Genomic DNA, 19934 nt, shown 5'->3' on the forward strand with positions numbered 1-19934 from the left:
AGGATTTGAATATGATTTAAGCACAAGGAGTTTAAAGGTAGTAATATACATATATATTTTATCTCTTAATAATAAAATTGTTTTGCTCGAAGAAATCGAGATTATACGTCTGAGTCTCATTTTGCAAAAGTTGTACGTAATCATATTTAAAATTGATTCTTCTCAAGTACAAGGATTATCACCGGGTAAGATGAACTTATCTAATCAGTAAAGAGCGTGTGCGTGCATGTAATATATAGATATAAGCAAATTGTCAGGCGCGCGTGCGAAGTATCAACACGTGCTCAAATAACAATTATTTGAGCACGTGAAAGCGCGAATAGGTCTTCCACCGGTCGAGAAATTCCATATTTGCCGAAGACGATGAGGAATTTTGCAACACTTTACGCTTTTCAAGCAAGTGTAATGCGAGCAACTTGATTTCATCTGATAATAGTTGCTAACGGATTTATCGTTGCTGACGCGATTAACTAGGTTTACCTTACCAATTACTCTTTATTGACGAATGAATCAGAGATCGCCGATAGGACACCAGCGCTTTCCTGGGAAGCGCGTAGATGCATGCATTTGCATTTTTAGAATGCGAATCGCGATCCACGCACACCAGCGTGATCGCGATTCGCATTCTAAAAATGCAAATGCATGCATCTACGCGATACCTATTACTAGTTAATCGCGTCAGCAACGATAAATCCGTTAGCAACTATTATCAGATGAAATCAAGTTACTCGCATTACACTTGCTTGAATAGCGTAAAGTGCAAAATTCCTCATCGTCTTCGGCAAATGTGGAATTTCTCGACCGGTGGCAGACCTATTCGCGCTTTCACGTTTATTGGATCTTACGTCTTTCGGAGAAAGATCAATAAGAAGAAGGAGAGCGACGATGATTTTTAGCGACTAGGCGAGAACCGGCCAAGTATGCAAACATTTTAAGATGATGGACAGTGTAATGGGTGTTCGGTTTGGACTATCTGCGACTGATGGTTCTTAACTCGGTGGCGGTACTTTGACTCGAGAGTTCATTCACCGAATTTTATTGAAGCTCTCGCTTCTCGGATTAGGGGCTGAGAGAAAGAGAGAGAGAGAGAGAAAGGGAGAGAGCGAGGTCGCGCACCTCGGGGCACGTACGCCACACCGTTACGTTGCGTAACGCGCAACGTCGGATCCCGGCTTCCGCAGGAACGGCAATTTAATAATAATCCTCGTGATTGACGTCGGAAGCCTTCGCCGACGCACCTGAAAACGCCTGAGCATCTGCGGCAACCAGAAATGGAACTGGCAGTGAAATCGGAAGTCGGTTTCAGTAATAGTTTTCCAGGCTTAGACTGAAAACAAAATTTTAGAAAGATAAAGTTCTCATTTTTTTTATATCTGAGAGATACTGAGATCTCTTGTAAAAATCATCATGCAGTCAGGTGATTGCATTTGTATAGCTTCGATGTTTATTTGCGATACGGTGATTGCAAATGTAGATATGAATCATTGTTTTACTCGGAATCAATTTATTCCGGAAACTTAGAATTCGGATTGTTCAATATTTGATCACGGATTGCTTTTTAATTCCCGGTGAGATTAGAGCGTAATTTGTGCGAGCAAACGCAAAGAATGATGCAAGAATTGCACAAACTCTCAAATTCGATTGTTGACAGTATCAACAATTGGATTTATGTCTCGTACAATTTAAACAGAAGAAAGGAATACCGTTTTCGATATACCGCTTAAGTATAACGTGAAATATAAAAGATGAAGATGCTGCAGATATTATTCTGCAGCATTTGGTCGCAAGAATCGCGAGGTCATCTCGAGAAGCACCGGGGCCCAGGAAGGTTTCTCCCATAAAAAAAGGACTTATGACCGGCGCCACAACCCTTCACACGTCCGCCTCGTTGGCGACCGGTCGTATCGGTGAGATCGGGACTGGAGGGAGAGAAGGGGATGACATAAAAGTGGAGCGGCGTCGAGACACAGCGCACTCTACGGCGATAATCAGCCAGGAGAGCGAGTGTAGAAATTCTTTCCTTCTCACTCTCCTCCTCCTCCCACGACGAGCGTGATCGGACATCGGACGAGATCGGCCACCCTCGCGAGGACAGCCGGTTATCGCGTGCTCACTATCGGCGAGCGGGGCGAGTTCATCAAACTCATCTGCGGCTCCACGAAGCGAATATCTTGTCGGCGAACAACCGAGATCCGGAACGATACCAGACGAGTAAAGATTGATAATACAACGCCGGGATCGCGTCCGAATAAGGAGATCCGATCGATTTGAAAGTAGACCGTTCAAACGCTGAGTTTGATCGCCGTAGAAACTATGTGTGTACGCACGCTGGTGGGCAACGAAACGAGCGAGCAAATCGCGCCAGCCGATTCGAAACAGAGATCGCACGAAGAAATGTCGGAGAAAGAGGACCACCTGCGTCAGCGGGCGCAGAATCTGCCCGATCTGGCCGATTATATCCTGGCTATCAGCACCGTCTACTACAGTCTGCTGTTGAAGAAACTGGCCAAGTACCACGAAGTCATATGTCGCTCCAAAATGTTCAAGTAAGTCGACCATTTTTTTCCTTTTGTTTTTGGTGGGAAATCAAATCGCTAGAAAAAAGAACAGAAAATTAATTGATTATATGAGGACCGATTCAAACTTATCTATTTTAATTATGTCAATTATCAAACGTTTATTCGAATTTATTTATTTCTTGTCGCCGATGCGCGTTTTGCTTCATCAGAGACAATTCTGCGGATGCGCGGAATTTTCGCGGGTTCAATCAACTATATAGGTACACGTGAACTCCTGGAGTTTACGTAATCCTCATATTCTTTCCGTCTCTTTCTCTCTCTCTCTCTCTCTCTCTCTCTCTCTCTCTCTCTCTCTGCCGGTGCTTGCTAATCTGAAGTAAAAACTTTGTATATTTATCGTATGTTAGAAAATCCATTGCAAGAGATCTTTACGCAAGATTCGCTTTTGAAAAATCCTCGTAGAGGATTTAAAGCAAATGTTGCTATAAAATTATTTACATAAGATATCTGTATAAGCGACGTCGCCACCGGTTGATGAAATTACCGCAATCGTTTCTGTATTCTCATTATGTCCAGTTGATCGGAACAATGATCGCTCGTTAATCAGACGTAATAATATCAATATCAATGAATGCGATTGTAACATAACACGAGACATGCAAATAACGTGTATGCATCTTTCTTCTCAGGTATAATCTTCTTGGATAACGTTTGCATTAATGTATTGTGGAAAACCGATGTGCGTCAAGAATTATTTTCACAATATTATGAGATTTATTAAATGAAATTAAGGTAATATATATACCACTTCGCTGCATAAGATAAAAAATTTCCGCACATATCTCGGGGAGCAAAGGTTCGTCGCGACGAAAAGTTGAGAACGTAATACGCGACTTCCATCGGCGATGCCAATTTCTTTATTTTTGTAAAAAAGTTTACTATTTTTACGGAAAGCTTATAATAAAATAGTTAGAAATTTATCGTATAAAATGCGATAATCAAGATTGGATGTATTTTATGTCTATTTCACTAACAGTTTCATCTTCAGTATTTTGAAAAAAAAACTCAATAGCTTCCAAATATGACAGCTATTTATGTATACGATTGCATACTATAATTAAATATTACATATTATAATTGGATACTCCGCGCACACCTTAATTCGACATAAGATAAGAATTAATTGAATTTTGATATCTCAATTGGGAAGCGCGATAAGCGCTGACTGTTTCAGTAATAACGGAATTGTACGAGTATATTTCGTAATTTTATCGGAACCGACAGATCATCGCTATACCAATAGCGAAACTATCAGTAACAGATTGCATGTGCATCCTAAAATATATGTATGTGTATTTTCGATCATAATCAAATTTGCTTCGTCTTTAATCATAAAATCAGGTGATTGTTAACGCCAACAAATGACGCAAATTAAAACAGACGGCACGCAAATGTCTCAGTTAAAAATTTTCTGCGTAAGTCTTTCGCATGACGCATTTGTATCACCCACTTATTCCTTTCTCATTCGCGAGACTTATCTATCTCATGTCTCGTGATCTATTTTCGAGTTGTTGCAAAAGCAAAGATTGATCGACGATTTACGTATAAACAGATTTCTCATCGACAATGATTGAAAGTGTTTAATAAACAATAAATTATTCTCTATATCTAATAGAACGAAATGTATCTCTGAATGATCAAATTTTAGCTTCAGATATAACATGCTAAAAAAGTCTTTATAAGTTTTTTTTGTTAGATCTTCAAAAAAATTAAGATATATATGATCGGAGATTTCTTTTACAAGTGATGCACTCTTCATTTAAATGTTTCCCCCGATGACGTCTTTGCGGTTTTCTCTTTTTTATTCTGAGCAAGATTTACGTATCAACGTCGTGAGCCTCAAAAATTCCATGGATTTTGCACGAATCCAATTTAATTCAATAAAAATGTCACATCACGTTTGTCACATCGATAACGCAATACTCTGATAATATGATTCCATATGATTTCACAAACGCTTTTGTCGAATAATTGCACTTTCATTTATAATTAAAGTCACGCGATTAAGTAAATCACTTATTATCGTTTTCTCAGAACATCATAAGTCTCTGTAATTAACCTGGCGATCATTTAATTACGTGTCTTAAACGAAAGAATCAGGCCGATGCCTAGTTGCAACCTAATCACATTCTTTTGGAAAAAAAGATGAATGAGGCGCATTCTCGTAAATGCATCTCTTAAATGCTTATAATACTTTAAAACAACATTGTTCAAATGAATCGAGGAATTTTTAAATAAGCATAACATTAAAATAATAAAATGATACAGTCTCCTATATGATACATTACTTATTAAAGATTCAAGTTTAGACAGAACATTTGCACAGATAATACATTGTAAACATAATTTGTTAAAATATTTAACATATCTTCACGGCGGTATTCGTATTTTTCTTTTCTCTTCATATTTAAAAATTTTTGTATGCTTTTTTCTACATATTTACCAATATTTAAAAATTTAATATAACAATATTTCTTTTCGCAAGACATACATTTGCTCGAATATTCGATAATTTTGCACAAAATTGTCTTAGCCGTTTTTTATTTACGATCTTTAATAACATGGACATTATGTTTGTTTCTTGCGTATTTACCAATATCCGAACTTCTATTTTTTACATGATTATTCATAAAGTTATATAAAATGTAAACGTCCAAACTCTTCAAAAATTATTCACACAAACATTGTAAAAAGGAACTAAAGGAATATACATTTCGTACATGGAAATTTTGTCTTCTTATGCACAAAAAAGCAATACTTCTATGCCCAACTGTGAAATACATAATCCTTTAGTTCTTTCTTGAAATGGTCGTGTTAGTGATTTGCTAAGAGTTTTCTGACGTCTACTCTTTTCATGAAAATCCACTCTAAAAAAAGCACTAGTACTGTATAAAAAAGTAATTTTTATGTCCAACTGTAAAATATATAATCTAACGGTTCTTACTTCAAATATTGAGTGATGTAGACTTTGTATCGGTTTCAAGCTACAGAACACGATTCGATCAAATTTACATAAACATTTGTAACAGATATTTAAAACAAGTATTATCTGATTTTTTGTTATTCTTATTACATATACATATGTACTGAGTACGTCACTATAGATTCGTCACTATAGAAAAATCGTTGTTATATTCATGAAGTCGATTTACTTTTTATAAATGTACAAACACAGTTTTTGATGTTAAAGCATAGTTCAAAGTATATTATGCATGTAAATATAATTTATAATTTTAAAACATAATATGCTTATAAAATTATAAATTATATTGATAAAATTATAACATTATGAATATATTTAACTTTACAAATTTTATACATTTATAAACATAAAACCGATACAGTTATGCGATAAATAATGTGCCAATTATAATGCCAATATCGTCATGTATTTCAAATCCCTTGAAGTCAAAACTGTCGTTATTGCTGATTATAAGAGGCTATTTAAAAATCCCGCTATCTTCATTTTCATTATCAAGTTCTATGTAGATAAATCTATATAAACATTTGTAATATATCAAAAACAAATATTAATTATTTGATTTTTGTTGTTTTTATCATATGTGTACACCATTCAAAAAATAAAATGTAATGATAAATATTAATTAATAATAAGAATTAATAAAATATAATTAAAACTCGCAGTAGGTTCTCTTTCAGCTTTTGTGGCTTGTCGACAGTTCAGATTGATCGTATTCCTTATTTCAAATCTTGGTTTATTCCATTCCAATGTGCTGGATGTATTCTTGACATGTGAGGTATTAAATTTTGCGATCTAAAAGTAAGGTTCACACTATTTTGGTTACAAGCTTGACAAAGCTTACATTTTGCAGAACAATTTGTATCTTGTGTCGTGTATTTGTAAAGCCAAGCCTCTTTTCTATGGCGTTTTGAATCTTCAAATCCTTTGAATTGTCCCAAATGCATTTGTACATAATAAGTTATCATCTCGCAGTAACTGATCACATACAATACATTTTATTTCTCCTAGTTTTGTGAACCTAAAATAATCCCAGACTACATCTTTCTTGTTTTTCTCTTTGTAGTTATGAATATCCAGATGCGCTTGAAGTAAATGTTGCTTAAATCAATACGTGTTCACGTATGATACTTTGGTTTCGCAAAATGCACATTTTGCTTGAAAATCCTGGTCTTTTGTAAAACATTCTTATATCCAGAGATACTTTCGAATTCGTGACATCCAACACATTGCGTCTGATCTGTATGATAGAACGTATTTAACTGAACGCAATGCAAGCATTATTTTGTTGAAAAGTGCCGAATAGAAGAGGTCGAGGAAAGAGACGTACAGTTTTCCCATTTGAATGTAAATATTAACAGCGTTTAAACTTATCTAACAGTCATCAAGAGACACGGTAGGATCTGATGCAAAATATGTATAGTAATATAACAATTTCGCGAAAGAGAGCGATGAGAGAGAGAGAGTCTCATGCTAATCGCAGTAATTAAGTCTAAGCTACAGCACTACAGAAGATGCCGATCTGTCGGTGTGTGTGTGTGTGTGTGTGTGTAAGGCGCGTGTCAAGCTTGACGACACGACGCTCACACCCACACAACAGTAAAAATTAGATAAGGTTCAGTTTAAGATGAATGTAAGTTAGTTGTAAAAAGATAAGTATAATTCCAAGGAGAACAATAAAGGACTACTATTCGCATTATTCTTTTATATATTGCAAAAATATTAATATTCGATTAGGATAGAATTGTATGATAATTTATATTTCTAATTTAACATTCTTGAATTTTAATAACGGGTATGCAATAATAAAAGGCATACATTATGAATTTTAAAGATTGCTTTTTATAGAAATTCTAAACTAAGTGATGAGTTAATATGTTCGGGAGGCAATTTTGCTAGGAAGCCAAACATCTGTTCACATGGTGCTGGCAATTCGCCACATTATACATCTTTTACTTCTTCAACGAATCCATAAAATGAGACATGACTAGCGGTTTTGTTCGTTTCATTCAGTGTCGTTTTGCTACGTCGCGTGACTAGTGTTTCCGTTAAAAATGTATCACAAAGTACATTGTATCGTTCATTCATTTCATATAATTTATTTCTTTTATTAATAAATTTATGTTCTATTATATTTAGTTCTTTATAATTTTTTCATAATTCTCCATAAGCGCAATAGTTTAACAACTTTTGTACGATATATGTTTTTTCAATCATTTTTATCTCACATTTTATTTTTCATTAGAACAAATTTTTTTGTTAAATGTATTAAAATTGACTTAATATTTCCATCTGTTAATTAATTATTTGTACATTTTAATGTGCATTTAATTGGCACGAAGAGTTGTGCATTTGAGACACCTAGAGTGAAATTATATCTTGAAAATAAAGCGATGACATTTGATGGCAATAAAACGGAGAGGCCGGATGCATGCAATAGAGATTTGCGCGCATTGCTTTACGTCATTAATGAAGAGAGGACTGATTTTGCGAACCAAATGCGGCCGCGATTTAAGCGACAAGTTGTGCGTGCCATCTCGCACGTTTCCAGTGCCATTTGATAATGCTAAGGTCGGCTCGGTGCATCTACATATACATATATGCATACTCACGCAGGTTTAGACGTGCCCGACACATTTGCACTTTGAATTATGGCCATGTATCTAGTCCCTGGCTCTCCTTTTTATGGCTCTGTAAAAAGAAAGTATGTTATATAATTTCCAATAGAGAAAAGATCTTTGATGTTATTTATGAAATCAAATAAATTGCGATAAATAAGTTTAATTATACGATTTAAAGTAACACAGAGATCTCAATGTTATTAAATGTATAAACATTTAATAACATTGAGAAAAAAAAAACTGAAACGTTTGTCCAATGTTTGACCTCATAACAATTTTATTTTGATTTTACATTTTATCAAGGCCTATAATTTTTATTAATAAAATAAAAGGTAGAAAGAAAATAAAAAATATTTGATTATTCCAGATAAGAATATACGCTTCTCGAAATGGGAAAGAGAAATGGCTAAAATAAATTTAGGCATTTAATGATGCATTGCAAAATAAAATAGATTTGTTATTTGTTTTAGAAATCTATTGTCTTATACTAATCGTTTAAATCTCGTTAAAGTAGATTGCAAGATATATTGAATAAAAAGATACGCAAATGCAGATAAGTTTAATTAATCTCGAGTAAATCTTCGATCTTAAATCTTGCGCATCCGCTTCGCATGCAATCCTCCGACGCACTTATCGCGATCGTTGATCGATGTAAAAATAGTGCATGCTGAAACCTAAGAGACAAAAATATCCGTTCTACATCTTCAACGAAGCAGGCAAACATGACGCAAATGTCACGATTTTTATTTCATATGCATTTGTTTGCACTCTAATTTAGTAATCTCGAGGATACTGTGCGAGAGAGTTGCGGGACAATGTCGTTCTGCTGGCTTCTGTCTGACCTCGTCATGATTGATCGCTTTATTAAGGGAATCAGCGATCAAGCGCGATCAATGTAATCACGCGCGAACTTATTGTCACAGATGTTTTTCTTCGAGTCGTCTCGAGAACGCGTTGCTCTGGTTGCCAGAAAAATTTCTCTGCTTCGACAGCTGCACTCCTCGTGATCTTATTTGCAAAACGTAAAATTAGTCCAAGGATAAAGCCTATTGGTTCACGATGTCTGGTTAACGAGACAAATAATTTGTCGTAAACATTATTTGCATTTATCTCATCGAGATCTCTATTCTACTTTTAATCTTTAATTAAATTTATTTAACGCAATTTATTTGATTTCATTGATGTCGATAATGTTGCAGAGAATTTTATGCAGAATTATTTATATATTGATACGTTGCGTTATTGATAAAACAAATAATAAATTTTAAATACATATCCCGTCTTGTAAAATACAAAATTAACAAACAATTGAAAATTTTCAAAATATCAGAATATCACCTTGGCAAAAATACACGTGCACTTTCGACTTATTGCGAGAAAAAGAATGACACACTTTACAAAATAAATTTATTATTAGTTCATGTTATTTTAAAAATATTTTTGGTAGAAATTTATATTCTCGGATCCTCGATACATTTTTTCATTTCAGAAATTAAACTCTCGTAAAATTATTTCCATAATTAAGAGACCAATATATTAATTCTTTTACCTTTTTTTTTGCAGGATACTTTTTTACACAACTCAACCCGCTCACATAATCATGATAGTAGCGGTCTTGTTCGTTGTGTCAACCCTTGTTCCAACGAAGGGAAGAGGGCAGGTTCCTGATCATCCTTACTCAAGAATGACATCCTTCATTTATCTCGCATCCTTCGTCATACACTTTGGTGCCCAAATTTGGATGACTTTCGTATCAGGTAAATAATATGTACCTATATTTTTGATAAATTAATTTTGTCTTTTAATCAATTTAAATTTTTGCAATTGACTTTCTTTGTAATATTATGATGTGCTTACAGGTTTATCCTTATACTTTGCACTGCCGCGGCACGCGTTTAGCGAGGTACAGCGTGTCCTATTCCCGCGATATTTCACGATCAACGCGTGTCTGAGTCTCATTACGCTCTTCATATTCGTTAAGCATCATCCTGTACACACATGGGACAGTGAAATCGCCATTCAGGTACGTAGATAATATCTAACAAAGTTTGTAGCATGTTAGAAAAATATAAATTTTATCTTTATACAAAATTCATCAATTTAAAGATTTCATTTTTTTTTTAATTTTACTTTAAATTTCATAGAATTTTTTCTAACAATAAATAAAATAAAATATATATTTAAAAAGAAAAAATAAGGGTGAATATTGTGTTATGTAGGTCGGTGCAATGTCCGGAGCCTTCTTCCTGGAGCTGCTGATACGTCTTTATCTGACACCTCCGCTTCTGCGATTGATCGTGCAGAAAATCAAGTTGGAACGCAAGGCGGGCGTCGGCAATGAGGTCGGCCGCCACAATCCTGGACGGCTGAAAAACTGTCCGCACTACCTAAAGATCCATCAGGAGTTTCGTCGAAAGCACGTATGCATCGCTATGGGGAACATGCTCACCATGGCGTGCACAGTGCTTCATCTTTATTACATAGCGAGTAAATTATGTGCTCTGTAAGATTGATCAATTTTATAAAATCTTGTTCGTTTGGGAGCTCACGGAGATCCATATAGAATTTAGAAAATATTTTTTGAAAAAAAACGCGTGTTTTCTAACAAAAATATAAAACGCATCGGGGAATTCAGGCTTGATAACAATCAAGCAAGATGTGATCTTTCCTGCCATTAAAGTCGCTTGAAATAAGACTATATAATGAGTCTTTCAGCATAGCTGCCTTGTATTTTAAACCTCGAAGAAATGAGGTTGAATTTTAGTATCTTAGTAATCTGAGCTTATTCTATGTTAAAATAGAGTGAGTATTCAGTAAAAGACACACACGCTAGACAGCGCAGATCATTAGCATGACATCGTGTGACTCATTCTAGAGCATTGTTCGATTTGAAAGAGAAACAAGCTGAGATAATGGTAAAAAAAAAAAAAAAAAAAAAAAAAAAAACTAATGCGTTTAAACGTTTCTCACAACTATGATCTGCTTACAATTCGCTTACTATTGGTAGTGCTATATAAATTATTACTGAAAGTAGTGCATAATGCGTGCATGTTGATTTGTGAAAATGTCTTGAGAAATTGCGTGGATATAATTTATTTATCGATAGAGGAAATCAGTACTTTTGTGTAAATAATACCTCGGACGAAAATATATTGATTTGATTTATAGGATAGATATGTATCGTATTTTCAAGCTTTAAGGCACGAATTCTTGCCAAAGCGCATTTTTTTTTTTTCGTATTAACATAACGAGCTCTCGCGCCATATTAAAATCGTATAACCAATTGAATATAATTGAATAATGCATTAACAATTGTGCCCACAATTGAAAATCACAGTTTGTTGAGTAATACTTAGAGAAAAGTTTCAAGAATATTTTACTTGATTGTTTCGTGAGCACGAAGAGAGATCGCTGCTACTATATTAGAGAGAATAAAAATATATTTACTTGTATTCAGAATTAATATTTATTGAAGTAAGAGAGATTGCTAAAGGCTCATACATATATAGCAATGTCAGTCTATATTCAAATGAAAGAGTCGACGTATTTTATATTGACTAAATTATGGATTCGTACACACACATGTGGAACTCATTACTGTAAATAATTGCATACTCCTCATTTAATTTCTTTTGTAAATCGTATGGTATTTCATATAACAATATATATGTATGTTGTTTTCGTAAATTTCTTCCCTCTTATTAATTATTATTATTATACCTTCCCGTTACTGTCAACTCTCTCTCTCTAATATGTAATTGAGTATCTCTGTGTAATAATTTTAAATATTCGATGAATATTATATGATAAGCAATATAAATTCAATGGTGAATTCGATATCTATCGATGAAGATAATCGTAGAGTGCATTTGTAAAACGTGAGATGTTCAGATTATATATATATATACATATATATTCGTATATCAAAAGCTTATATCTATATAAAAATCTGTACATTACTTATTATAAAAATGCTAAGTAATCACAAATAACATCATCACATTCTGTAAGCTAATTAATACTACCATCTACGATTATTATTATCTGATCGTTTTCATGATAATCGTAAACTTACTGATGCGATTTTAAGTATCCAGAATTCCGAATCAATTTCACTAAGTATAACATACATTTACTATAACTATATATTATACTTGAATATAAGAGCTCTAATATTTCTATAAATATGTGTTTATGTGTTGCGTTATATAAAAATACAGTTATATGACGCAACAAATAAAATTCTTATGATGATTCTCATAATGATTCTTATCAAATTTCGTATGTCTTGTCTTAATAAAAAAGGCTAATTTAGCCATATCTACCTTAATAAATATTTCATTAGAGAACAAACGCGTCTCACAATACTTTTTATTTATACTCGGAGGATCTCAGCTGCTTTGTTATAACAAATAGCTATCCAATCGGGCTGCGTGGCGCCCCACTGAATCTGGTTCACCTCGCCTTCCGCAGCGGTGTAAGCCAGTATAGGATCCTCTATTGCTCTTGGCATTTGCTGTATGTCCCAAATCAAAGCTTGATGGTCATCGCCGGCTGTGCAAATGTGACAGGACGAATGTGGAGCCCAAGCTATACCATTAACACTAGCTCTGTGACAAAAAAGAGAAACAATTGTTATCGAATATAAAATATTGTAATGCACATCAAGCATATTATATTGCAATGTATAAAATATCTACATTACAATAAAGCTGCATTACAATATAAAATTTGTATGTACAAAAAAAAAATAAATACAACACTTGTATGTGAATGCATATACAACATTAAATTATATTGTATTAACCTGTGATTGTTCAATCTCGCAACTGGTGTACACGGCACACGAACATCTAGAATGATGACTTCGCACGCATCCATCGCAACAGTAGCAAGATAATTGGGATCTTGCTTGTTCCATGCTAACCGCAACAACGGAGTATGCTGTGGATCCTCGTAGATTATTGTTGAGTGTTCCAAATGCCGTAGGTCAAACATTCTCACGGATCCGTCAGCGCCAACAGAAGCAAACATATCCCGACCGCCTCCAGCACGGCTGAATGCAATATCGTATACTTCCTTGTCATGTGCAATTAGTTGCGTCTTCACATGCCCAGCAACCATATTCACTCTGCCCATCATTTGCCCTGTTTCTAGTCCCCAGATTGTGCAGGTTGTATCGATGCTTGAAGTTCCAATTAAATTTGGATCCACCTCGTTCCAGTCAAAGGATGTGAGTGGTGCGCAGAAATCAGAATTCTTATTATTATTCAGGACACATTCCAAACGGGTTTCTGGCTCCGCGGCACGCCATACTCTCAAATAATCACCAGATGTAGCCAGAAGATCGGGGAACAAACCTAATAAGCATTTATTAGTATAAATGTAAACAAACATTAAAGATTATAAAATAAATAGGTACTTTGCTATCTGCTTTGCTACCTTTGCTATCTGGTATCCACATGATTTTTGTGGTTGGATAAGGATGTTCAAATGTACTTTTGGCACTGAATTCAGATGTCTCCTCATCCAATGAAACAATTTGTACTTTGTTGTTATATTCCTCTACAAAACTTCCTAGTGCTAGACGAAACCTTTTGTCAGGTCTCACAGACCAATTCATGCTGTACAGTGGCCATTGAGCCTCATATTTATAGATCTCTTTTCGCTTAGGCGGTACAGTATGCATAGCCATGATTACACTCCAATATTTACTCCACTATATACTCCAATATTTCTGTCTATTTTACACTAAAGATACATTTATCGTTATAATTATATTTATCTCTCATGTAAAATTTGATTATTAAGTAAAAAGCAAAACTTGTTCGAATTGGTTGACTAACCTGTGTAATGATGTATATAGGAGAGTGATCACGTATTATGTGTCCGTTGAAGATTGTTACAAAGTTAAATCTGGTCACGTAACAATCATATCGCTACTTAAAATAAAATTATTCACATTGAGAAAAGAAAAACCGTTCACACAAGTTCACACAAGTACACACAAGACGGTTGTTTGCAGAATTCCAAATAGAACCAATATTTCAAAAATAAGATAATGTAAAGTTCTTTTAAAAATCGCAGCTAGATTTACCGTCAAAGTCTTTTAAAGTATATGTTTCTGCAAATCTTGTATTAGTTCCAACTAAAATTTAACTACGATAAACATTACGACGCTGTGAACGCCAGAAAATGCATTTCTTCTCTGCTCTTGACACGGGACAATGAAGCGTTGGTAAAGTCATTAGATTTCAACTTAACCATAAGAGGCTTTAAAAATGTCTTTTTGGAACGCAGTACTAAACGTTGTACCAGAGAGAAACCTGAGAGAAGCCACGCTGCCGTTTTTCGTACGACGCTTTTACTAGACCCATTGAAATGCTATAATATTTTATTACTGTTAAATATATTAAAATATATATAACGTTATATTGAGGACGCGATTGGGCGTTCTCTGGCCATAAAACATATTATTTTAGGTTGTACCCAACTTCTGTGACGGAAGTTCTGTCTCTCAAAAGATCAGAGAGTTACGATTCTCTGTATTTTATACTCGAAGGTATCTTTGACAGATGTTTTTATTTACAAATATTTGCAAAAGTATTGCAGTTTAACTTTATTATGGCTGGAGAAGTAATTGTCGATGCGCTGCCGTATATCGATCAAGGATATGATGAACCCGGTGTGCGAGAAGCGGTAAATAAATTAATAAATTTTTTTTAAATGATTGAAGAGGTTATGTCTTTTTGAAAAATTATAAAATACTCATATGTTTATTTTTCTGTTTGAAATACTTGGAGTTTGTTTTATTTCAGGCATTGGCGATGGTGGAGGAAGAGACAAGGCGTTATAGACCGACGAAGAATTATCTGGAACATTTGTTGCCTCTAAGTATAACTGCATTTGAGACAGAAGTGCTGAAACACGAATTTGAGAGAATGCAGAATCGCTTACCAATGGAAGTACTTAGTATGAAGCGTTATGAATTACCGCCGCCTGCATCCGGAAAACTGAATGATTTAGCTGCATGGACCGAGAGTGTAGAAAATAGCAGCGCGCAGTTAGAGCATCAGGCTACTAGGTAGACAAATATTCTATTAGCTCACATGACTTTCCTCTTTCAATTTTTTTACACTTAGCACAATTTTAGAATCTGCAATTTGGAATTAATGATGGAGTATGGCTGTGAAGCATGGAAGTCTTATCTGGACGTATTGGTTCAATTGGCGGGTCAGGCTCAAAAGCAGCTGCAGATATTAAGGAAAAGCATTCAGGAAGTCAATTGGCAGAGAAAGTCGATGCAGACCCAAGGAGGTGATAAGTTGAGGGGTTTAGAAGCACAATGGGTTGGCTTGGTATCCAAGAATTATGAAATCGAGCAGGCTTGTGTGCACTTGGAAGAAGAGATACAGAAGGTAATGATGAGTAAGGAGGCTGTCGAGATCAATGATGTACCGGCAGATGAAGGACCTGATGTGCCTGAAAAGAGTGCTACAGAAACCATGGCGTTACAGATGCAGCAGCAGGAGAATCAGGGTAGTTAATAATCTAAATCATACTTAATTATTAGGTGAAAATAATGTATAAATATAATAATTTCTGTATCAGTTTAAGTATTTATAGACACGATAATTTCCATAATAAAGCACGATTTATTTCATTGTAGTTTATATGTATCACACTTGGCTTATGGTTTTATAATATACATATGTACACGACGGTTATCACTGTTCAATTGATAGCGCGATACATTACTAATTAACAATTATTTATAAATTACGATGTGCTAAAGGTAAGATTTGTTTTAAATAAGCTACTTGCGTTCATATATGAACACCGTGCACACATTGCATAGGCCCAGCTGAATTTTTTTTTTAAATTCTTGTTAGGACAGCAGAGCAGTATATATCATGACATAATTACAAAGCGAATAGCTAAGCGTTTTTATTTTCGGCCGACTATTCAGTGTAAAAAAATACGTGAATTTAATTTCCGTTTTGCGCTATATCGTTTCCTCGCGACGATAGGAAAGATGTTAAAAATAATTATTAAGTTTGCATCACGCGACTTTTTGCCACTTAATCATTCATCTGTCATAATGAAGTCTCGCTGGCGCCAGAGCTCTGAGATTGAAGTGCTATGCTTCCCTTGTAACCCATTGATTCCTCTTCCAGTAAAGTTATTCGTTGCTTCAATGTTTTCACCTATAAATAGTAAAACATTATATCAAAATATCTAAACTCTTATATAGTATAAAGAAATGTACCATTATAGTTGAACTGTATATATAATACTTTCAATTTATAGTGTTTAGTGTATATATGTGTCTATGTACATCGCTGATGCCAGACGGCAGAACGCTCTGCGCAGCACATAAATATATGCGATTGGTCTCGAGTGTGCGTATGAGTCGTCCCGGTCTGCCATCTGGTAGCTCTGATGTACGCGTGCGCAGTGACGCCAATTCCAGAAAATTCAATATGGTGGTAACAGAGTGATATCAGCCAGGTCAAAGTTTGCAAATTTCAATGAGATATATTATAAAATTTAAAAGATTCATCGACAAGTTACCAGGAAAGCGAATATTCGGTAACTACCGATTTCTGCCAATATTTTTTGTTTTTGGAGCTGCCTTGGAATATACTATGATACATTGGCATGTAGGAGAGGTTAACTTTTACAAGACATACAAACGTCGAAGAGTGGAGGAACTGGCAGAGGAGAGATTGCAACGAGAAGTCTGACAACTTGACCGCACAAACTTTTTGTCAGAATATTGTGCAATGACAAATGGACTATCTTGGCCGCGGTACATTATGTTCTGTGCGACGGCAATGATCACGATGCTAGCTGGTGCACAGTGGGTTCACGAAATCTACAGACCGCTCGGTGATCTGGAGGATCTCGTCGAACAGAGATTAAAGGAAAAACGGAAAGAACTACAGAAGAAATAGCGTCATAGAAAAATGTATCTAGTGTAATAAATTAGTTTTTTTTACAAACACCGAGAGAATGACTAAAGCTGATACTTCACCTATATTAAATCATACCTGCGCAGCATGCCTTTCCACCATACCCAGCATCTGCTGCTCCAACTTTTTCAATCTAGACTGATATTTTTTCTTAGACTTTTCCAGAGTTTGAACCAAGGCTCTAAAGAAGGGAAGAAAATTTTAATTTTTTATTAAAAGTATGTCAGTATGATAAGCCAAATTTCTATAACAATCACCCATTAGCTCTTTTCAAATCATTGACGAGTTCGGCGGATTGCTGATGCCTGAGTTCAGAATTTTTGTTCACTTCATCCAACGTAGAGATCAATTCCTGCAGGCGTTCCTTCAGTCTTGCCTCTCTGCCCAGTGCTTCAATCAATCCAGACTCCACACTCTCGTTGTCACTCAAACCTCGGTCCTAAATGTACGTTTAATTAATTTAACGCTTAAAAAGAAAAATTCTAAAATCACTATGCATGATACCTTATTTGTTGCCATCGCGAGCATTGCTTCCGCATCGCTCAACTGACCCTGAAGATGTTGTATAGTCGCATGCTGAGCCGCAATCTGCGTGTCTCGCGCATTTAACTTCAATTCTATGGTAGCGCGTTCCTTTTCCAAAAGAAACACTCTGGCACGTAACTCGGCCTTGTCTTCTCGCATAGCCATCAGTTCCTAAAAACATTGAGTCATGAAATAAAATACTATAAATTTACAAAATTTTATTTTAAATGCGAAAATTCGCGGGTGTTTTATTAAGCTAATAAATACCGACCTGCATGAGTACGGCGGTTTCCAAGTCGAGTTTTCTGGCTTCCGCCAGGGAGATGGTGTTCTTCGAGTTTAGAGGCTCCGCGTGTACACTCTCAAGTTCAACCGCCGTCGACCTGACCATGGTTCGTTCTCCCTTCAGTCTGCTGATGTGTCTTCTGAGTCGTTGCTCGTCGTCCACGTTCCACGTTACTTCCGATCTGCTGAAACAAAGCGCGTAATATAAACTGCGCATATTGAGCATAATTTAAGATTACGTACTCGTCTGACAAGACCATGCTGTCCTCCCACGGAGCACCCAGCGTATTGGCGCAGTCGTTTTCGAGTCTGTTTAAGACGTGATACGCAACATTTTCCGCTGCCCGTCTGTTATCAATCGTCACGCTGTTCCTCTCGGTGGAGAGCGCGATCTCGCTTTCCAGCAGAGCGACTAGAACGTCATAAGCCTCGATGGCGCGATCGCTGTACGAGAGCGCGAGTCGCAACGCCGTCGCGTTCGATTCGTACTTGCCGACTAATAAGCTCAATCTGCAATGCGAGGGAAAGATTATTGGTCACGCGCGTCGCTCGTGTTATTTCAATGAAACGCACCTGTCGCATTGCGCCTTGCTCTCGTGCAACGTGAGAGCGAGGACCGCGTTGTTCGCCCGCGCGTGCTCGAGTCTGCTGTTCAGCCGCTCCGTCTCGACCTCGAATTGCTTTTCGGAACCGTTCAACTCCTGCAGGTTTGACTGTTCCAAGAGATCTGACACGAGATGCTCGGCGACCATGGTGGAGCACACCTGAAGCATAATCAATGCGTAAATTGCGCGTCCGCTGTACATAAAGAAGTAAATAATTTAAAAAATCCGTACTCCGAGATTAGTGATATCCGGACCGGTAATGTGTCTTTCGTCTGTCCTTCTCAATCTCACTCTCTCTGCCATTTTGAGAACTGGCGGTTCCTCCCTCGTTACGTTCTTCGTCGGAGGAGTCTGTAGTGGCGGCAAGAGGGGCGAGCATGGCGCCGTCAAAGGTTCCGGCGAGCTGGTGTTGCCTCTTGTCTGCGGAGAGAAGAGATGATTTACGGAGGAATAAAACAAAGGGATGATAAAGGCGTTTCATTAATGGCTTTCTATTCTTTTAATCTTACCCTTTTTATAGTGAAGCGTTATATGTATATATATATATTTTTTTTTTTAATTTTTATTATATATTATAAATAATTATATATAATAGGTCTTTTATAAATCCCGAGAATTATTGCCACTCACTCTGAGCTCCCGTCGCGGTGAATCACTGCCCGTCGTTTGTCTCTGATTGCCGGTCTGATTCTTGAAATGAGTCAATTGCGCTTGCAGGCTCGCGATCTCTGCGCGTAATGCCGTGATTTCCTCTTGCAGCGTCGCGACGGCGACGCTCTGGCATGACGCTGCTTGCTGCGTCGGCTCCGGCGTCGGCAATGCGGCTGGACTGTCCAGCTGATCCCTGCCATTCTGTATTAAAAATGGCTTGTTAAGCTCTTCATATCTAACAGAATAGTGTTAAATTAGATTTTAGCACGATGAATGTTCGATGTATGTATATATATATAATGATATATTATTAAGAGATATTAAGGTATGCACGCGATATTTCGAGAACTGAAAAATTCCAGGCATTTGAAGAATTCCCCTTCACCTCTGTCGGTCGATTCTCGTCCTCGCAGCAACTGGAATCGGCGTCCCCCAAAGTACGATCGCCATCCCCTTGGTTGTCCCCACCGCCCTCGCTCTCCTCCACCGGATTAGTGATGGAACCCTCGGCGTCTCTGCTCGTCTCGACCTCTGCGCGTCATTAAAACCATTCTCGCATCATATTCTCGTACGATTAACGCGCCGGCGAATTTCCCCGCGGAGGCTCTACAATCGCGACTCGAATCTCTACTCTCTGTTATTCGTTCGGAAGAAAGGTCGATTGATTCACGCGCGACGCGACGGTATGCGCCTCGCTCGGCTCCGCTCCTTCG

At 36.5% G+C, this 19934-nt stretch overlaps 6 protein-coding genes and 1 long non-coding RNA gene across 14 annotated transcripts in view; 4 read left to right on the top strand and 3 right to left on the bottom strand.

Annotated features, from left to right (window-relative positions):
- Positions 1–1615: 1615 nt before the first annotated feature.
- Positions 1616–11352, top strand: LOC105679775 (transmembrane protein 205). 2 transcript variants are annotated; one of them, XM_012380023.2, is made up of 4 exons: positions 1616–2546; positions 9744–9937; positions 10040–10203; positions 10400–11352. In XM_012380023.2, exons 1-4 carry the CDS (start codon positions 2314–2316, stop codon positions 10685–10687), a joined length of 879 nt encoding a protein of 292 aa, XP_012235446.1. In that variant the 5' UTR covers positions 1616–2313; the 3' UTR covers positions 10688–11352. The 2 variants fall into 2 exon arrangements, with proteins under 2 accessions (XP_012235446.1, XP_067217347.1); XM_067361246.1 differs by lacking the exon at positions 1616–2546 and adding an exon at positions 8985–9075.
- Positions 2457–10174, bottom strand: LOC137001922 (uncharacterized). Of its 4 annotated transcripts, none has more exons than XR_010891723.1 (4): positions 10038–10174; positions 9730–9952; positions 8172–8250; positions 2457–2594 (listed from the first exon to the last, which is right to left on the bottom strand). It is a non-coding gene; the product is annotated as an uncharacterized lncRNA (long non-coding RNA). The 4 variants fall into 4 exon arrangements; XR_010891724.1 differs by lacking the exon at positions 2457–2594 and adding an exon at positions 6153–6799; XR_010891725.1 differs by lacking the exon at positions 2457–2594 and having other exon boundaries at positions 7647–8250.
- Positions 11353–11622: 270 nt separating the features above from the next.
- On the bottom strand, positions 11623–14406 carry wap (DDB1 and CUL4 associated factor wap). Of its 2 annotated transcripts, XM_012380022.2 has the most exons (5): positions 14278–14406; positions 14027–14119; positions 13623–13931; positions 12988–13540; positions 11623–12790 (listed from the first exon to the last, which is right to left on the bottom strand). In XM_012380022.2, the coding sequence occupies exons 3-5, from the start codon at positions 13873–13875 to the stop codon at positions 12556–12558; spliced, it is 1041 nt and encodes a 346-aa protein (XP_012235445.1). In that variant the 5' UTR covers positions 13876–13931; positions 14027–14119; positions 14278–14406; the 3' UTR covers positions 11623–12555. The 2 variants fall into 2 exon arrangements, with proteins under 2 accessions (XP_012235445.1, XP_012235444.1); XM_012380021.2 differs by having other exon boundaries at positions 14027–14387.
- A 142-nt stretch (positions 14407–14548) lies between these two features.
- BCAS2 (BCAS2 pre-mRNA processing factor) lies at positions 14549–15848 on the top strand. Its single transcript, XM_012380024.2, has 3 exons — positions 14549–14879; positions 14999–15264; positions 15334–15848. The coding sequence occupies exons 1-3, from the start codon at positions 14805–14807 to the stop codon at positions 15725–15727; spliced, it is 735 nt and encodes a 244-aa protein (XP_012235447.1). The 5' UTR covers positions 14549–14804; the 3' UTR covers positions 15728–15848.
- LOC105679773 (colorectal mutant cancer protein) overlaps positions 15816–19934 on the bottom strand; it is a 33601-nt gene continuing 29482 nt past the window's right edge. For 2 of the 3 annotated variants that reach the window (XM_012380019.2, XM_067361156.1), the window contains 10 exons: positions 19607–19752; positions 19201–19422; positions 18802–18990; positions 18539–18729; positions 18209–18475; positions 17952–18147; positions 17660–17851; positions 17413–17594; positions 17234–17336; positions 15816–16387 (listed from right to left, as the gene is read on the bottom strand). In XM_012380019.2, coding sequence (XP_012235442.1) covers positions 16277–16387; positions 17234–17336; positions 17413–17594; positions 17660–17851; positions 17952–18147; positions 18209–18475; positions 18539–18729; positions 18802–18990; positions 19201–19422; positions 19607–19752 — 1799 coding nt within the window. In that variant the 3' untranslated portion in view covers positions 15816–16276. Of the gene's footprint in view, positions 16388–17217; positions 17337–17412; positions 17595–17659; positions 17852–17951; positions 18148–18208; positions 18476–18538; positions 18730–18801; positions 18991–19200; positions 19423–19606; positions 19753–19934 lie in introns of all 3 variants that reach the window. The other variant, XM_012380020.2, reaches the window with a different exon arrangement.
- On the top strand, positions 16460–17123 carry sloth1 (sloth 1). Its single transcript, XM_012380025.2, has one exon. It carries the CDS (start codon positions 16712–16714, stop codon positions 16925–16927), a length of 216 nt encoding a protein of 71 aa, XP_012235448.1. The 5' UTR covers positions 16460–16711; the 3' UTR covers positions 16928–17123.
- On the top strand, positions 16967–17187 carry sloth2 (sloth 2). The gene has a single exon (XM_012380026.2). It carries the CDS (start codon positions 16967–16969, stop codon positions 17135–17137), a length of 171 nt encoding a protein of 56 aa, XP_012235449.1. The 3' UTR covers positions 17138–17187.

Source organism: Linepithema humile, chromosome 1, assembly GCF_040581485.1.
Source record: "Linepithema humile isolate Giens D197 chromosome 1, Lhum_UNIL_v1.0, whole genome shotgun sequence".
NCBI lineage: Eukaryota > Metazoa > Arthropoda > Insecta > Hymenoptera > Formicidae > Linepithema > Linepithema humile.